At 38.1% G+C, this 16,765-nt stretch overlaps 2 protein-coding genes across 2 annotated transcripts in view; both read left to right on the top strand.

The window, feature by feature from the left end:
• LOC120491915 (potassium/sodium hyperpolarization-activated cyclic nucleotide-gated channel 2) overlaps window positions 1-8,056 on the top strand; it is a 72,183-nt gene extending 64,127 nt beyond the window's left edge. The window contains exons 8-9 of the mRNA XM_089131534.1: window positions 3,529-3,693; window positions 5,197-8,056. Coding sequence (XP_088987660.1) covers window positions 3,529-3,693; window positions 5,197-6,122 — 1,091 coding nt within the window. The 3' untranslated portion in view covers window positions 6,123-8,056. The remainder of the gene's footprint in view (window positions 1-3,528; window positions 3,694-5,196) is intronic.
• hsd11b1lb (hydroxysteroid (11-beta) dehydrogenase 1-like b) overlaps window positions 1-16,765 on the top strand; it is a 178,975-nt gene that overhangs the window by 99,952 nt on the left and 62,258 nt on the right. The window lies entirely within an intron of this gene.

Below are 16,765 nucleotides of genomic sequence, written 5' to 3'. Positions count from 1 at the left end.
TGAGCAAATACAAATAATTATATGATATTTTCAGTGGTGGAATGTAACAAAGTACAAATACTTTGTTACTTTACTTAAGTACATTTTTCACGTATCTTTACTTTACTTAAGTAGAATAAATAGTGCCTACTTTTTACTTTTTGCAGAAATTTTTATACTTTCTACTCCACTACATTTCTACATTTTCTTTTACATTTTCTGATCACTTTTTCCCCGGCCAAAACGTAATCTGACCGTCCGTCCATTGCACGTTTGTCTCACCGGTGACGTTTGGTTGCCATAGATATATCAACCCGGTCACACTAAATGCGTCAGTTTATGCGCGAAAATTTGTTTTTACGTGCATAGGAAACGCACCGTGTGTAATATACGTTTGGTTAGGATTATGGCAAGCCAAGAGGTTCAGAATTACACCATAAATTAATCGTGTTTACTGCCAAACATAGTTATTAATATATAGTAAGGATAAGCATGATGTGTAGCTATATTGCCTAATTGCAAGCTTGTTTCAGAAATGGTGACAACTATTTTTTTCCATCATTATTGAACATCATTATTGGAGTATTAGCTGGAACGAGTTAGAATTAAATGTTTTATTAATCATTAGAAAATAGACATTTAAAGAATAAATTGTTATGCAAGTACTTTTACTTTTAATACTTAAAGTACATTTAAAATCTGGTACTTTTTACTTAAGTATGGTTGTCATTGTGTTACTTCTACTTTTACAAAAGTAAATATTTATCTGGTTATTTGTACTTTTACTTAAGTACTGAGATTCAGTACTTCCTCCACCACTGATTTTGAGTAAAATATTGTTGTATTTCGACATTATTTTTAGAATAAGTAAGCATATTTCCCTCAAAATATATTGGCAAAGCATTTCACACACACACAGAACTTGTGACGCAGAACTTTCTTGACAGTTTCCTTGTGATTCACACTTACTTTTTATGTAAAAGCTATGTATATGAAATATGTGTTAAGTATTATAGAAATTATAGAGCTATATAATGTATTTGATACGAATAGCAGCTCAGATCATTTGCTCTCAAATTCATTAAGAATTATTTCAGCCTAATATTGAGATCTGACTTTTGATTGATTGCACACTTTTATCAAAAAATATTTTTTTTCCAAAGAAAGATCTGAAAATCAAAGTCTCCATTTCCTCTAATTTAATCTCATTGTTAATCTCATAATACTTTTTATTTATGGGTTATAGTAGCTTTCGTGTATGTGAGGGTGGATTTTAAAGGTTTATAATCAAATGAAGGAACAAATTAGATGCAAATGAGGTTTTGTGTCCACAGGAGTGTTTGCGTCTGCACCGGCACGTGTGTGTGTTCACCTTTATGTACCTGTGATTGTAGCTTTAATTTACTGCCTTTAGTTTGATGAATGACCCCGGCTGCTGGAATGACAACGCTCTCTAAAGTGAACCAAGGTTTCCAAGGTTGTGTATTGGATTTTTTGGATTGATTAGAAAAGCAGACAGGGAAATGGACCGTACACACACAGGTCCCTGATGGATGGGTCAGGATTTAATACGCAGAATGACACACAGCATCTACGATGAAAGATGTTTATTATTTTCTGAGGCTTATGGGTTATGTCTCTCCCATCCTAAGGAACTAGTTGTGTTCCAATATCGCATAATCCCACTCTAAAACATGCTGGGTTGTTTCAACCCAAAGTTGGGTCAAAGATGAACAAACCCAACCATTGGGTTAAGTCTTACACTCTAAAAAATGCTGGGTTGTTTCAACCCAAATTTGGGTCAAATATGAACAAACCCAACTGTTGGGTTAAGTCTTAAGTAGGGTTGGGTTTCGAGAATCGAGTATCGATTGGAACCGGGACTAACTTTTCGTTTTTCCCGGAATCGTTCAAAAGTTAAAATTTCGATTCCTAGTTTCGATATTCACAGTCCGCCGAGCGGAAGAAGAAACCGCTGAACAACACCAACGAAGAAGCGTCTACCGGAAGTGTTGGCATAACCACGCGAGTCGAACATGAGTAGCTTACGTCGGCGGTCCAAAGTGTGGCTTCACTTTTCTAAAAATAACGAAATCTCGGCAAAATGCAAAATTTGTGACAAAAGTAGTATTTTTACAGAAGGATTATTTCCTTCAGAAAGGCCGTTGGTTAGCAAGGTTAGCTAAACTTTTTTGACCCTGCCTCTTAAAAGAATCGAAATCGAGAATCGTTAGGAACCGGAATCGAAACAAGGAATCGGAATCAGAATCGTTCAAATTCAAACGATACCCAACCCTAGTCTTAAGGCCCGTACACACCGGGACGAATATCAGCACTCATTATTCGGTAGCGTTTTTCGACACGTTTTTTGTGTTCTCACTCAAGCGGTTTTCGCTGACGATGAGCCGAGTGAACGTGCAAATTCATTCCCTGACAATAGATGGCGCTTAATGTATTGATATCTTGCCTGGCATCTTCCTCGTCTTCCGGCAGTGTAGACGGTGGCGTATATTTTCTTTGCCGTAGCGTATGTGTGCTCGGTAAGACTGTTTTGAGTTTGAGCGCCCCCAAGTTGTGTTTTATTGTAACTTCAGACACACCAGACACGTGTGAGCAAAAGCGGCAATCTCATTAGTCGGATAGTTTTTGACGCGGCGTGTCAAACCAAAAAAATGAACCCGAGGCGTTTTTTTTAAAAATGACGCATTTTCGCGTGGCGTTTTTGCGCCCTTTGTTTAGTCACGAGGCGTTAAACGTCGCGAATATCGTCGCCTTTTATTTTCATTTCATTTATTTTCTATTCTCTTTTCATAGTAATGCAACACGAAATAACACAAGAACGATTTAACAAATCCAACAAACACAACAAAAGTACATTCCATGACAAAAAGAAATTTTTAACCCAATAGTTGGGTTTGTCCATATTTGACGCAACTTTGGGTTTAAATCTGTGTGTGATGATCTAAGTATAGACACAAAATAACCTTGAATGTTCACCATGAAACAATGAAAATATGATGATTGGGGCTGAGATGTATGACGTATATACATCTTTTTTTTTTACAATGAAAGTCATTGGAGTCGAGTGTTGTTTGTAATAGTTCTTCGAAATTTCTTCTTTTATGTCCCCAGAAACAGGTTTGCAGTGACATAAGGGTTGAGTCAATTATGAGCGAATTTGCCTTTAAAATGGCCATGGGGTTCGGGAATTTAAATTTTTTTTGCACTGAAATAATTACACATTTAATAAAGCAACAATATATGCAGCACTTTACAATACACATTCAAATCACATCCTTTTGAATTAAGTATGATAAAGTTTAATTACATTCTGCGGGCATATATTTAAATTCATTCCCTTGTTATTGAAGGACTCTTCAGGGTTTCAGTTTTCGAGCAATTTAAAAACACTTGCCATCTAGAAAAGGTCTCAGAGTCACTTTCCCCTAATGAACGCCACTATCAAGATGTTATTAAATTATTCTGGTACTCATGTCCTGTCCTTAAATCTTGACTGTGTGTGAGTTTGACCGTTTTCCTCTCTTTCAGAGATCTGTCTGCTGACGCGGGGTCGTCGTACGGCAAGCGTGCGAGCGGAGACCTACTGTCGCCTGTATTCTCTCTCCGTGGACAATTTTAATGAGGTATTGGAGGAGTATCCCATGATGAGGAGGGCCTTTGAGACCGTGGCCATCGACCGACTGGACCGCTTAGGTAAGCGAAACCAGAATCGCCTTCTGAAATTTCTCAAAGAACAATAATGTGAACATTTTAATGGCTTAAAGGATTATTCAGGGTTAAACACTGTGTCGATTAGGACTTAATATTGACTTCTCAATTATGGTGGGCTTGTAAAAAAAAGGACTGAAAACCTGTTAACAGTAATGCACTTGTCTCTTTGACTTCTAATGTAGCCTAACTTTTAAAGAATATACTAATGTGTGAATTGAATAGGTTTTCTGACTCTCAACTGCATGCTATTTACGATTACTTACTGTAAATCAAAATATATTATAGTTTGAATTTATATTAAAGGGTTAGTTCACCCAAAAATGAAAATTAAGTCATTAATTACTCACCCCCATGCTGTTCCAACCCCGTAAGACCTTCGTTCGTCTTCGGAGCACAAATGAAGATATTTTTGATTAAATTTGAGAGCTGTATAACTACCACATTGGCTCCTAAGGGAATGACACTTGATGGCCCAGAAAGTCAATGAAGAAAATGTTTAAATATTCCATGTGACTACAGTGGCTCAACTATAAGTTTATCAAGCGACGAGAATACTTTTTGTGCGGAAAAACCCCCAAAAATAACGACTTTATTCGACTATTCCTTGTTGGCCTGAAACGAGACTTCAAGAGATTTCCACGACGCATGCGCGAGAATTGCGATCTCCTTTAACTACTTCAGTTCAGTTCTCGCGCATGCGTCGTGGAAATCTATTGAAGTGTCGTTTCAGGCCAACAAAGAAGAAAAGGAATTGTCGAATAAAGTCGTTATTTTTGTTTGTTTTTTCGCACAAAAAGTATTCTTGTCGCTTGATAAACATATAGTTGAGCCACTGTAGTCACTTGGAATATTTAAACATTTTCTTCATTGACTTTCTGGGCCATCAAGTGTCATTCCCTTAGGAGCCAATGTGGTAGTTATACAGCTCTCAAATTTAATCAAAAATATCTTCATTTGTGCTCCGAAGACGAACGAAGGTCTTACGGGGTTGGTACAGCATGGGGGTGAGTAATTAATGACTTAATTTTCATTTTTGGGTGAACTAACCCTTTAAATGCAATTGAGTTGAATTAGTTGAACTAACCCTTCTAAGTAGGACTTATGTACATCTTTAACTTTCTGCTAAGATAGCCTATATGTGACTTTTTGCAACGAAAATGCAAGGATTATGAAACCATGCAAGCCCCGCATATTTTGCGTGGAAATCAGCAATTTATGCGGCGAAAGTGCGGCGTATTTTGAAAAAAAATGCGATTGCATAATCGCGTTTTTCTGGAGGGACTGTTAAAACAATTACATGTAGCTCTACACTGTAATACAATGCAATTGTACGAAATGTATTTATGTATTTCTGAAATGTACTTTAAATAATGTAATAATTTAAGGCAGAAACAATGAGCTCACTGAAGTAATGAATACTTGTTTGTTAACAAATGATGATGCCGTTTAGAAAAAAATGATGAAAAAATTAATCTCTCGTTACAGGAAAAAAGAATTCCATCCTAATGAACAAAGTGCAGCACGACTTAAACTCCGGCATCTTAAACAACCATGAGAACGAGATGATCCAAGAGATCGTGAAGTACGACCGAGAGATGGTGAAGCTGATCGATCAGCAGCGGCCGCGTGCCATGTCCATGACGCCCTCCATCCCGCCAGGGATGTTTGCTCCGCCTGGCCATTCGCAGGGCAGCTCTGCCATCGCTTCTCTTCAGCAAGCTGTAGCGATGAGCTTCTGTCCGCAGTTCGGTGGCCCGATGATGGGTCCGAGCACCTTGCAGTCGCCCCGGATGGTCCGGCGGTTCCAGGTTGTGCAAAGCCTTGCCAGCCCGGTTTCGTCTTCTCCCCAACAGTCTCTCCCGCCGCTTGGCGCGTTCGCCGCCGTTGCAATGGCCAGTCCGCCGGTGCAGAGTCCGCTAGCAGCGGCAGGCGGGCGAACTTTCCAGTACGGGAGTGGCCCGATGGGTGCGCGCTCCGGATCTCAATTGTCCCTCATCCAACAGCATGCTCCCAGTCCCACACGGCCCAAAGGATCCCAACCGTTGCACCAAACAGGCAGCTTGACCCAGGATGATAGAGCCCTGTCTGCTTCACAACCCTCCCTGCCACAAGATGGCGCTCCACCCGTCGTGCCCAGCCCACCACCGTCGACCCGCGTGTCCTCAACATCGATCGGCCCACCTCATCCCGCCGTCCCGGGGCCTTCCGGTGTCCGGAGCGCAATGCATCAGAGAATGGCACTGCCACACCAGGCGTCCGCAGCCGTGTCTGGGATTTACCCGTCCACAACGCCCCCTACAGGCACTCCCCCCGTAACGGGACCGGACTCGGCTATACGCAAGAAAGATTCAATAGTCAGCCTTCCCGAGACGGACTTCACAGCCAGATCCCGGCTCTCGTCCAACCTCTGACGAGGACTCTGAGACTCTTTGCAATACTTTTTTGTGAGTCAAAGTTCGTTCTTTTTGCTCGAGTACCGCGCTCGTAGGATGGCTTTTCATAGGAACCAAAGGGACAGACTTAAGGTGCGGTCACATTTACCATTGCATTCAAGGGCGAAATTTATATTTATGCATCTAGAAGATGCTTTTATCCAAAGCGACTTACAAAAGAGAAACAAAAGTTCTTAATATGCAATGCCAGGTTTAATTGACAACTAGATTAGGAATCAAGCTAGAGAAGAGAAGTGCATCCGTTTGAGGGTGTGAGATGGTTAAAGGGATACTTCAGGATTAAGCATTAAGCTTTGTATTAGTAGGAAACCTGTAGTATTTTCGAGTTACCGTGCTTTCCACCCTCATATCCCCCTGAGACGAGAGATTTATGTGTTTTTTGTCTAGAAAAAATCCTCAGATGACGCAAAAATCGTCATTGGAGGATTTTTTTGTCCAGAGGCTAAAGACTACAGTCAGTAGTGGGTCTGTCCCGCATGTTCTCAACCCGCCCATAGAGGGCGATCTCACTCACAGAATGAACACATAGTGTCGGCCATCTTTGTTTGGAAGCTAAGCTAGCAGGCTCTTGTTCTGTGGACAAAGCTGAGTAGTCGGGGTTACCATCCTCTTTTCCGGCCGTCGATGTCCGGGATTCAGCTTTTGCTTTCTGCAGTCGCCATTCATTGTTTACATGCACAGCTTTTGTTTCAATCTGAATTCATTCCGATTGGTGGATCTGAATGTAGTGTTTACATGAACACTAAACAAGTGTGTGTTTTAACATCGCTAAGAAAACTCCCGCTCCTGCGTGAGAGATACGAGACCGGTGCGTCTCACAGGTGTCGCTCATCGGTAATCACGCCACTGGCCTCGCGCCGTTCTCCCGCGGCCCTCACTCGTCCCGCTCGCCACAGGAAACATGATGAATGGCGACTGTAAAACGCAAAAGCCGAATCCCGGACATTTTGGGCGATCTCGAAACACATTTTCGGCATTAGACTCACTAGTAGCCTAGACTTGTTGTTTAACGACTGCGCTCTGTTACCGGTAGGCGTGGCCTCCTAGGGCAGCAAAGCAAGTGCATTGTGGGAGTTGTAGTCTTTCATCCACATCAGCCAAAAATACATTTTCTGGCTTTTCTCAGTCTCGAAAGCTCCAAATTCAAAAATAATTTCACATTTCTTCTTCATAAATTAAATTCCGGAGGTGAAGTATCCCTTTAAGTGATTGCAGAAGAGGCGTGTCTTCTGCTTACTGAAAGATGTGATGGTTTCAGCAGTTCGGGTTGGCAGCTAATTCCACCAGAGAGGGTGACGGTTTTGGCATCACTCATTAATTGACCTTCGCTGGTGGGAGGGAGCATACACATGAAGAAAATGACACATCATTTGACTCATTTTCAAGATGGCCACTTGAATTTACCACACTGGCTTCTTGATTTGGAAATGAGTTCTCTGTTTGCCCATGAAATATCGCTAATGTGACCGCACCTTTACCGCTAATAGATTTAACATGGCCTCGACTCCACCCGCTAGCTAGTGCCGCCCCTGTACCGCTTCTGATGCCTCTTGATATACTCGTCTCTATCGTCCCGAGTGAAAGGGAGAAATCCTGTCGTGTGTTACATGGTGTTTTCCGTAGAGTTCGTTCAATGCAATCGGGGCGACTAGAAAATCAGGGACTTGCAAGAGATGACAATGATGACGCTTTGTGAACGTGTTTTTCCTCCTTTCTGTATAAGCTCTACTTGTAGCAATCTAATTAACTGTCTTTCACTTTGTTGTAAAATATCAATGAAAAAAAAAAAGTATTATGGACCGCTGGTCGATCTTATATCTTAATGTAAATAAGAAGGGAAAAAAGGGAAAAAAACAAAACAAAACAAAGAAGAAGTTATAATAGAAAACACAAATTGTATTTACTCGAAAACCAAAGTTGAGCTTGAACACAAGTTTTGGTTGTGTCTGTGTCAACTGAGAAAATCAAGTCAAACTAAAACATTGTCTATTTAACTGCCTTGATTCCGAGTTTAGAAGCCATATACATGGTTCGTGTGTGCGTGCGTGTTGATTTGTGCACATACGCTTATCATTGTGTTTTATGGAACGGGAGTGTGTAATGCTTGCGTTTTTACGATAAAGGCAATACTTCACTGCATCGGGATGCAATGGAATGCAATGGGTCTTTAGCAGAACTCATTTAAATTAGCAGGCAAACCAAAATAATCATGCTGTTTTCTGTGATCCATGTTGACATGCAATATAATTCTGCAATATCCTTGCCCTGCCTTTTATATGAAAGCTTCATAAGCAATTTAATCTGCGTTATTCAGAGAATGTTTGAAACCTCATCTGGATAAGGTCGTGCAGCTTCCGTTGTGTATCATCAACTTTGTCTTTGTTTTCTGAAGTTTAGCGGTATTTGTTTCAGTGATGAAAACGGGTTTTGTAATGTCCCATGGTTCTTTCTTTATTTGCTTTTTTATTGCTGGGAAGGACAAACAGTCACAATAAAATGAAAAAGTCACAATTTTGAAAGTCAGAAAGGCGTAGCCCTTAAAAAAATTGTAATATTTACTTATTATAAAATACTAATATTATCTCTACAATGTAATTGTATTGTAAAATATAATATCCGTTAATTTATTCTATATTTGACAGTGGCATTTTTATAACGTTGCGTGTCGCAAAAATAGATTCTGATTTGCACAAATGACTGAGTATCTAAAACATGCTGCATATTAATGGCCTGTAAACGTAATACACAGTTTGTGCGTGGGCTCAGTTTGCAGGCCTGTGAGTGCTGGCTGAATTGTGGATTTGTTGATTGCTTGCGAACAGATGTAAACTGTTGGGTTGATTTACGAACTTGTCTCTTTACAAGAATGTAGTTCGTTTGTGTTTCGTTTCATTGTCAACTGCTGCAGATTTTTCTCACTTGAACTTTGAAATTGTAAATATGACGCTGTAAATTATTTCATGTGCGAACCCGGGCAGAAAAAAAAAGAAAAAAAAGATTTTAGAAAAACAAAAATGAGACTGGTGCATAAAGGGTTTTGAATGTATGCCAAACGGCATTAATGATGTGACCTGAATATTAACAACTGCCATGTAAATAGATCAGTAATGATTCATGCAAAATGGAAATTGTGTGTATTTGCTGATTGTTTGTAGCGATCACGTCCTAAATACTTTAATCTGATGCGTCTAGAATGCTTTTATTTTTCTAAGTCTTGTTTGTCTGACGGTGGATCGTCGTAACACAAAGCACACTACAGTGTCCCATTATCGCCCTCTATAGGACAGGTATCACCACATTCCCGGGATGCACTGAATGACTTTTTGGGATTAAAACGGGCAGCTTAATCTATTAAAACAAAACAAGCAAACAAACAAAAGTTTATCAAGATTCCCTGAAATAACAATGCATTGATTACTATCTTTTGCAAGCCTGCATTTACACTGCTAACCAATTCTGATTTTGTCTCAATGATATGCTGAGATGCATACATGTTTATGCAAGGACATAAACGTCTCTTTCAAATGTGGTTCTGGATCTATTATTATATACTAGCCTGGTGGTCCTACCTGACTCGCGTACACATCTCGGCCACTCTCCATTGACAAGCGTAACCAATCGCTAACGTTTGGTCGTGACGTATGACTAGCGCGCCTGAACGTCATCGTTCTCAGGCACTCCCTCTGTTCGCTGACTGGACCGGTAAAAAAATTGATCGGAGAAAACCCAAGAATATACAGCAAACCCAGATGTTGCACTGAAGGAAAATGAAAACTGAGCGGAAGTACGTAAGAGGGTGGAGCCAAGCTAATTATACACTCTTAGAAGAAAAAATTCTATATAGAACCTTAAAAGGTTCGCATTTGGAATCTCTAAAAGGTTCTATACGGAACCCCCTTTTTAAGGGTTCAATAATAAGAATAATTCTTTGTAACCAGGAAAAAGGTTCTATTTGAAACCTTTTGGGTTCATTCATTATCATTTGTTTTGTCCTTTCCGGATTAAATATTTCATATTATTGACAAACATCAAAACCTTAAAATGTATTTATGGATGCATGTGATGCACAAAATTCAAGATATGGGGGTTAGATAAAGTATATACTGTAATAGTTAATCAATATCACATGAAGAGTGCCATTTCAGTTTCTCCTCCAAAAATTAGCATGATTAAAATGTGATATTAACAGTTTAATAAACAATAATTTAATACAACTACAAAATATTGCAGAATAATGTATGAATAATAGCGTGTAAAGAATCTTTGTGCCAAAAGGGTTCTTTCTTGTCATTATTGAACCTTTTTTTAGCATAAAAGTTTCTTTGGAGTTGAGTAAAGAACCCTGTGCTTCATATATAGAACCCCAATGAACCCGTTTTTCTAAGAGTGTACACTATATCTGGATGACATCTAAATATCGTGATATCATCACTCAGGGCTTAGCTAAAGAATAGTTCACCAAATAAGAAAAAAAAAAAAATTGGGATTAATTACTCACCCTCATGTCGTTCCAAACCCGTAAGACATTCGTTCATCTCAGAACACAAATGAAGAGATTTCTGTCCCTCAATTCATAATGAGATCGTAAAAGAAATCCATATGAATTGAGCGATTTAATCCAAGTCTTCTGAAGAGAATAGATTTCATTCTGGCTTTTATTCACATATGACTTTCAATGGAAGGACATAAATCTCCATATGTGATCCGAAGATGAATGAAACTCTAATGGGTTTGGACCGTGATGAGGGTAAACTATTCACATAGAGTGAATGGAAACATTTTGGATCTGTGCATTAGGCTTTGCAGTGTAAATGCAGCACAACACCGTGTCTACACTGGAAATGCATAGATTTAACAAAAACATAATCACAAACTGGCTTTGATGCATTTTTCAAAATCTTCAATATATATTGACTTTTATGCATTTGACAGATTTTGTTGTTTTTTTCCAAGAGGCTTACATTGCTTTTAAACCAAACATTTGCTCAGTTCATGCATTCACTTGGAATTGAACCAATGATCTTGGTGTTCAATTCCCAGTGAATGCATAAACTGAGCAAATGTATACCTTAAAAGCAATGTAATGTTGTACTGTTTGAGGAACAGGAAGTTAACTATTTCCCCACCAGCATTTTCTTTTTTTATAGTTGCCAGCCGCCACCAGCATTTTTGATCATCTTCACAAATCTTCATGGCCCCCAGAATATTTAGCTCTATGAATATCTGAAAATGCAATTAAAAATAACATTATTCTAGCATCATGCATTCTTTTTTATCAACACTCAAATGTGGGTATGTTTCATAAAAAAAGCAACATTTTTAACAAAAAACGTGTTTTTGAAAATCGCGTTTTTGTCAAAGACTTTGGACATAGGATTCAGACGATGATCAACATACAGATGTTTCTCAGTCCTATAGTCTGTCCTGGGTTGGCATTTCATTCGCTAACGTCAGGCGGTTATGATTTATGTCTTTTAATATTTGATGATCGCGTGCATATTATCGCCAAAGAGTAGAGAAGAACAAGAGGCGAAACTCTGATGCTTTTTCGGTAACAGCCACTAGGTGGCGCTTCGGTAGCGCGGCCGCCATTTTGGGCTGAAAATTCCAACTGGAGTTACTGGACAACAGCACAGAGATTGCAGTTTATTGAGGTCGTAGTTTCTTGTATTAGTGAGTATTTTCATTTTATGCAACTTTACACCTTTATTACTATTTTAGTTACCAACTCCACTAGGCCTGAAATATATTTTGTACGTTTTTATCCCCCGGATCATGCGACAAACGTGATGATCATTGATGCGCTGTGTCCGTTATCCTATAACTTTAATTGCCACTTTGGACAGTGGCTGTGTTTTTTTGTTTACGTAGTCTTGCTTTAACGGTCATTAATATAAGATAATACTGCAAAAAAAACAGTAACTGTAAAGCTATTCTACTGCTGTTATATATTTATTGGCCAACATTTACATTTTAGTACATTTAACGCTACATTTATTTCATTGATAACTTATTTTTGTATGTATAACGTTATGTGTACCTCCTGGAAACGGTCTAACGTTATTATAACTTTATGAACTGATATCTCTTTATTCTTACCTGTCACACTTAATGTGGAGAGTAATATAATTAATTAAACCCTTGAACTTCCCTGTCTCAAGTTAGGAGGGGGAAAAGCCTGGTTTTAACTGCTATAATGTTAACTGTTGTGAGTTAAAATAATCACCTAATTATTTCAACCTAAAAATGACCTCTGCACTGGACTAAATATAGCCTATGTATAATATATGACTGCCGAGTTGCTTTCACCCCAAAATGGCGGATGCGTTGGGCTGCTGCTGGGCGCTGGTGACCATTTCACAAGATGTAAACAACACTGGTCCAGAAACACTTCCTGTTTCAGTTTGTAACTGTTTTCTTTATCTCACATGTAAAGAAAACATCTTAAAGATGTTTGTTTAACTTTTTGATTCAGTTTTAAATGTTGGTTGTATTTTTCCCCAGCTTTTATGTAGTGTTAAAAAACTGAAACAGGAAGTGCTTCTGGACCAGTGTTGTTTACAACTTGTGAAATGGTCAATATCGCTTGTTTCTGCTTCTTCTTCACCTGAGATGCTGTGCTCATCAGTAGATGTGTAATAGCGCCACCTACTGTACAACAGTGAAAACACAGTGAATTCCGTCAATGGTGGGGAAAGAGTTCAATTTCCTTACAAAACATTATTTCACACAAAGGGGAAAATAAATGGTTAATGTCCAGAAATAGGTAAAGGGCGTCCGGCAACTGAAGGCATTCGCTTCCGCTGTTGATTATAATGCCAGTGATTTGCTTTTGAAATGCTTCTGGTGTAGACACGGTGTAAAGCCATCATTTCAATCAGTCCCCAACCTCCACACACACCTCCTGTAACAGAGTCGGATGATATTAATCTGAGAATGGAAGCTAGGAAGTGACATCAGTCGATCAGATGGCTCAATGAAACTTTATCACAGGTTTGCAATGTAATCCCTCTTATTTGGTTTCTCAGTAAAGGCACATTTAGCGCTCGAATAAACCTTTCCGCTCTGCTAGGCCTTTTTATGTTCTTCCGCCCAAGGACACAAACCGTGTCTCAAATCCACAACCGTTGGTCGAAAGCGATTGGTATGGCAGTGAATGTATGCGCATAACTGGACTGTAATGGTTTTAGCCCTAATTAAGCTGCTGTCTGATTGTTTGAATGGAGATCGCAGCCAAATGCTTTTAAATTTTAGCGTTGCTCTAAAGCAGATTCATATAGTACCCGTTCACACTCACCGCAGGCCTCGTCTGCCACTGCTGTTAAGTCATCTGTGTGGAAAATGTGACAGTTTTATTCTGCTTTTCCAGCACGGAAAGGCTGGCAGATGCGAGGCAATCTTCCCTGCAAGCACTTGAAGGACAGGCGGACAGATTGACTGAACATTCCTCCATATTTCCTGGCATCAAATGTAAATCAGGGTACTTTATGTTTCTGTTATGAGAAGTGTTTTTTTTCTTTTTCTCTCTGTCTGTCTGTTTCTTTTATGTTTTGACAATGTGCCCCAATGCACAATGTACTGTAAATACCTAGTGCCTAGTATATCTAGTTTCCAAATAGTCTATTTTTAGTCGTATGTGGCTCCATGAAAGACGAAATGCAAAGTTTGTCTTTTCTTTTTTTTTTTATAAAGGGAATGTTCACCCAAAAATGATTTGTTTTTAAAGCATCTTCTTCACGCTGTTCTTTTCTGTACAAAGTTCATCATGACCACGTTTATCAAACTCTAATATATATATAAAAAACCCCATAAAACTATATACTGGAAAAGTCATTTTGTCTTGTTTTCCAGTGCATATATCTGCACATCCTTAAAGCAATATGTTTGAGAAGCAAAAACATTTAAAAAAGGGGGAAAAAAGTATCAAAATGAATGAGTTTATGTTTAAAAAAAAAAACATTCTTTAGGCCTATATATTATTTCTTACTTTCTTGGGTGAACTCGAATTTAAAGACTTTTTAAGTGAAATTATCTTGATTTAAGAATGTGTGGATATTTGTAATGGAGAACAACACTGCAAAAATGCTTTTCTTACTTAGTGTTTTACTGTTTTTGTCTTGTTTCCAGTCCAAATATCTAAAAAATTCTTGAATCAAGATGCATTTACTAAAGTTAAATTACATTATATCTTATTTTCTGAGAAAAAATAAAATAAATTTTTGCTTAAAGCAAGCAAAATTATCTGCCAATGGGTTATTAGTTCAAATGGATATTTAATTTTTAATAGTTTTAAAGGGATTGTTCACTTTGAAATTAATGTTTGGTATGTTTTATCTTACCTCAAGGGCATCCAAGATGTAGGTGTCTTTGTTTCCGCAGTATTTTCAATTTTGATATTTTTAGGTCAAACCGTTCTTGTCTGGCAGTCATATAATGGAGGTCTATGGTCACCACCTCAAAGAGCATGCACAGAGAAGTCCAAATTAAACATGATTTAATGACTCGTAAATGTAAGTACACATTGATGGCCTAAGACACGAAACGAGCGGTTTGTGTGAGAAAACGAACAGTATTTATAACGTTTTTACCTCTTGAAATCACAGCCACGTCCAAGTGATCTGAGGGCGTGGCCGCTTTGTGGCTGTAATTACATAAGGTAAACACTATATAAATACGGTTCGTTTTCTCACACAAACTGCTCGTTTCATGTCTTAGGCCATCAATGTTTATTAAATCATGTTTAATTTGGACTTCTCTGTGCATGCTCTTTGAGGTGGTGACCATAGACCTCCATTATATGACTGACCTAAAAATATCAAAGCTGAAAATACTGCGGAAACAAAAATCTTGGATGCCCTTGAGGTAAGCTAAAACATACCAAACATTAATTTCAAAGTGAACTATCCTTTTAAGCAAAAGCTCATTTTACTTCTCAATTAAATGCTTCTTGATATAAGAATTTGTAGATATTCGGACTGGAAACAAGAAAAAAAAAACACTATATAAGAAAGTGAAGACGAAAATCATTTCGTGCAGTTTTGTGTGTCGTCATGCAGATTTTAATTTATGCGGTTATTTATGAGTTAATAAACCCAGTTTTTGTCCTTTTTTTAAAGCTTGTCAGAGATCGCTGTATGAATAACCTGAGTGAAGATTCTCCAAAATTTCTCCTTTTGTGCAAAAAAACAACAGTATAAAGATTCGGAAGGCCATAAGGGAGACTAAATAAACAGCATTTTTTATTTTTGGGTGAATTAATCCTTTTAACCTTGCAATATGTGTACAGTAGCTGCTAATTAGTGTTAGTGAAACGAATAACCCAGCATAATCTCCTCGTGTGGGGAAACGACTTGCACATTTCTGTTTGTCTGGAACCCTGAGCTGCATGTCTGTGTACGGGACATTGGGAAGCAGCCAGACTTTACTCTGATGATGAGAGGTTCTGTGTGTTTTGCTGTTGCAGATCATAGACATCACAGCAGATTCATTGATGACGAGACTAAAAAGACTTCTTAGTGATTCCCAGCACAATTGCACATATAAACAGCAAATGCAATAAGATGTTACAGTTTAATATCACAATCAACTGCAAAAAAAAAAAAAAAAAAAAATCGTGCATAGTATTTATTATTATTTTTTTTATATAAAAATGTCTAAAATTATTAAAACAAGATACAAGAATTATTTTTCTTATTGCACTGGAATATATATTTTTTTCTTGTTTTAAGCACTTAATTTTTATACATTTTTCAGTAAACGCATACATTTTGTTACTTTCGTAATTGTATTTTGATTTAAGAATGTTTGGATATTTGTACAGGAGAGAAACACTGAGTAAGAAACCGAGGGTTACTAATTTCTACATTTTTCAGTTTGAGGTTAACATGAAATTGCATCTGCAATGGATTTTACTGCAACAGGATATTGGGAGTTGCTTGGGCATAAAAAAGTGAATTTTGGATTATTATGACAGCCTGTTCTCACGAAAATGCGTCTCTATAACACGCATTTTGTATTGTCGTGCAATTAATAAGTTTTTACGTGCATATGGTACGCAGTTTCCATGTGCATTTGATACGCAATTCATTTGCGCACGCACCCACACCACTCAACGTACTCTCTAAACAATGCTGGGTTGTTTTAACCCAAAATTGGGTCAAATATGGACAAACCTAAATGTTGGGTTAAAAATGTAATTTAAAATTTTAACCCAACTTCAACTTTCACTTTCAACTGTATATTTTGTTTATTACATTTTTAACTCAACATTTGGGTTTGTCCATATTTGACACAACTTTGGGTTGAAACAACCCAGAATTTTTAATAGTTTATATACACATCACTACTAAACCTACCCTAACCAACCCATGCATATCCTATGCATGTAAAAACTCACTTTAGCGTAGCCTATAAATTGCGCGATAATCACACTGCATGCTATAAAGACGCATTTATTATGGTCCAAGTTCACCTTTCAGAGCATCTCCACATATTTTAATGGGGACGCTTTTTACTTTTAGATCTATTGACTACCATTGGTACGATTATAGGAAATTTGACCTGCAACAGTTGCCTAAAACTACATCTATTTGTCTATTAGT

This window comes from Pimephales promelas, chromosome 5 (genome assembly GCF_988280905.1).
Source record: "Pimephales promelas chromosome 5, fPimPro1.hap1.1, whole genome shotgun sequence".
Lineage (NCBI taxonomy): Eukaryota > Metazoa > Chordata > Actinopteri > Cypriniformes > Leuciscidae > Pimephales > Pimephales promelas.
The sequence above is the reverse complement of the archived record's forward strand: the minus strand, read 5'-3'. Positions and strand labels throughout refer to the sequence as shown.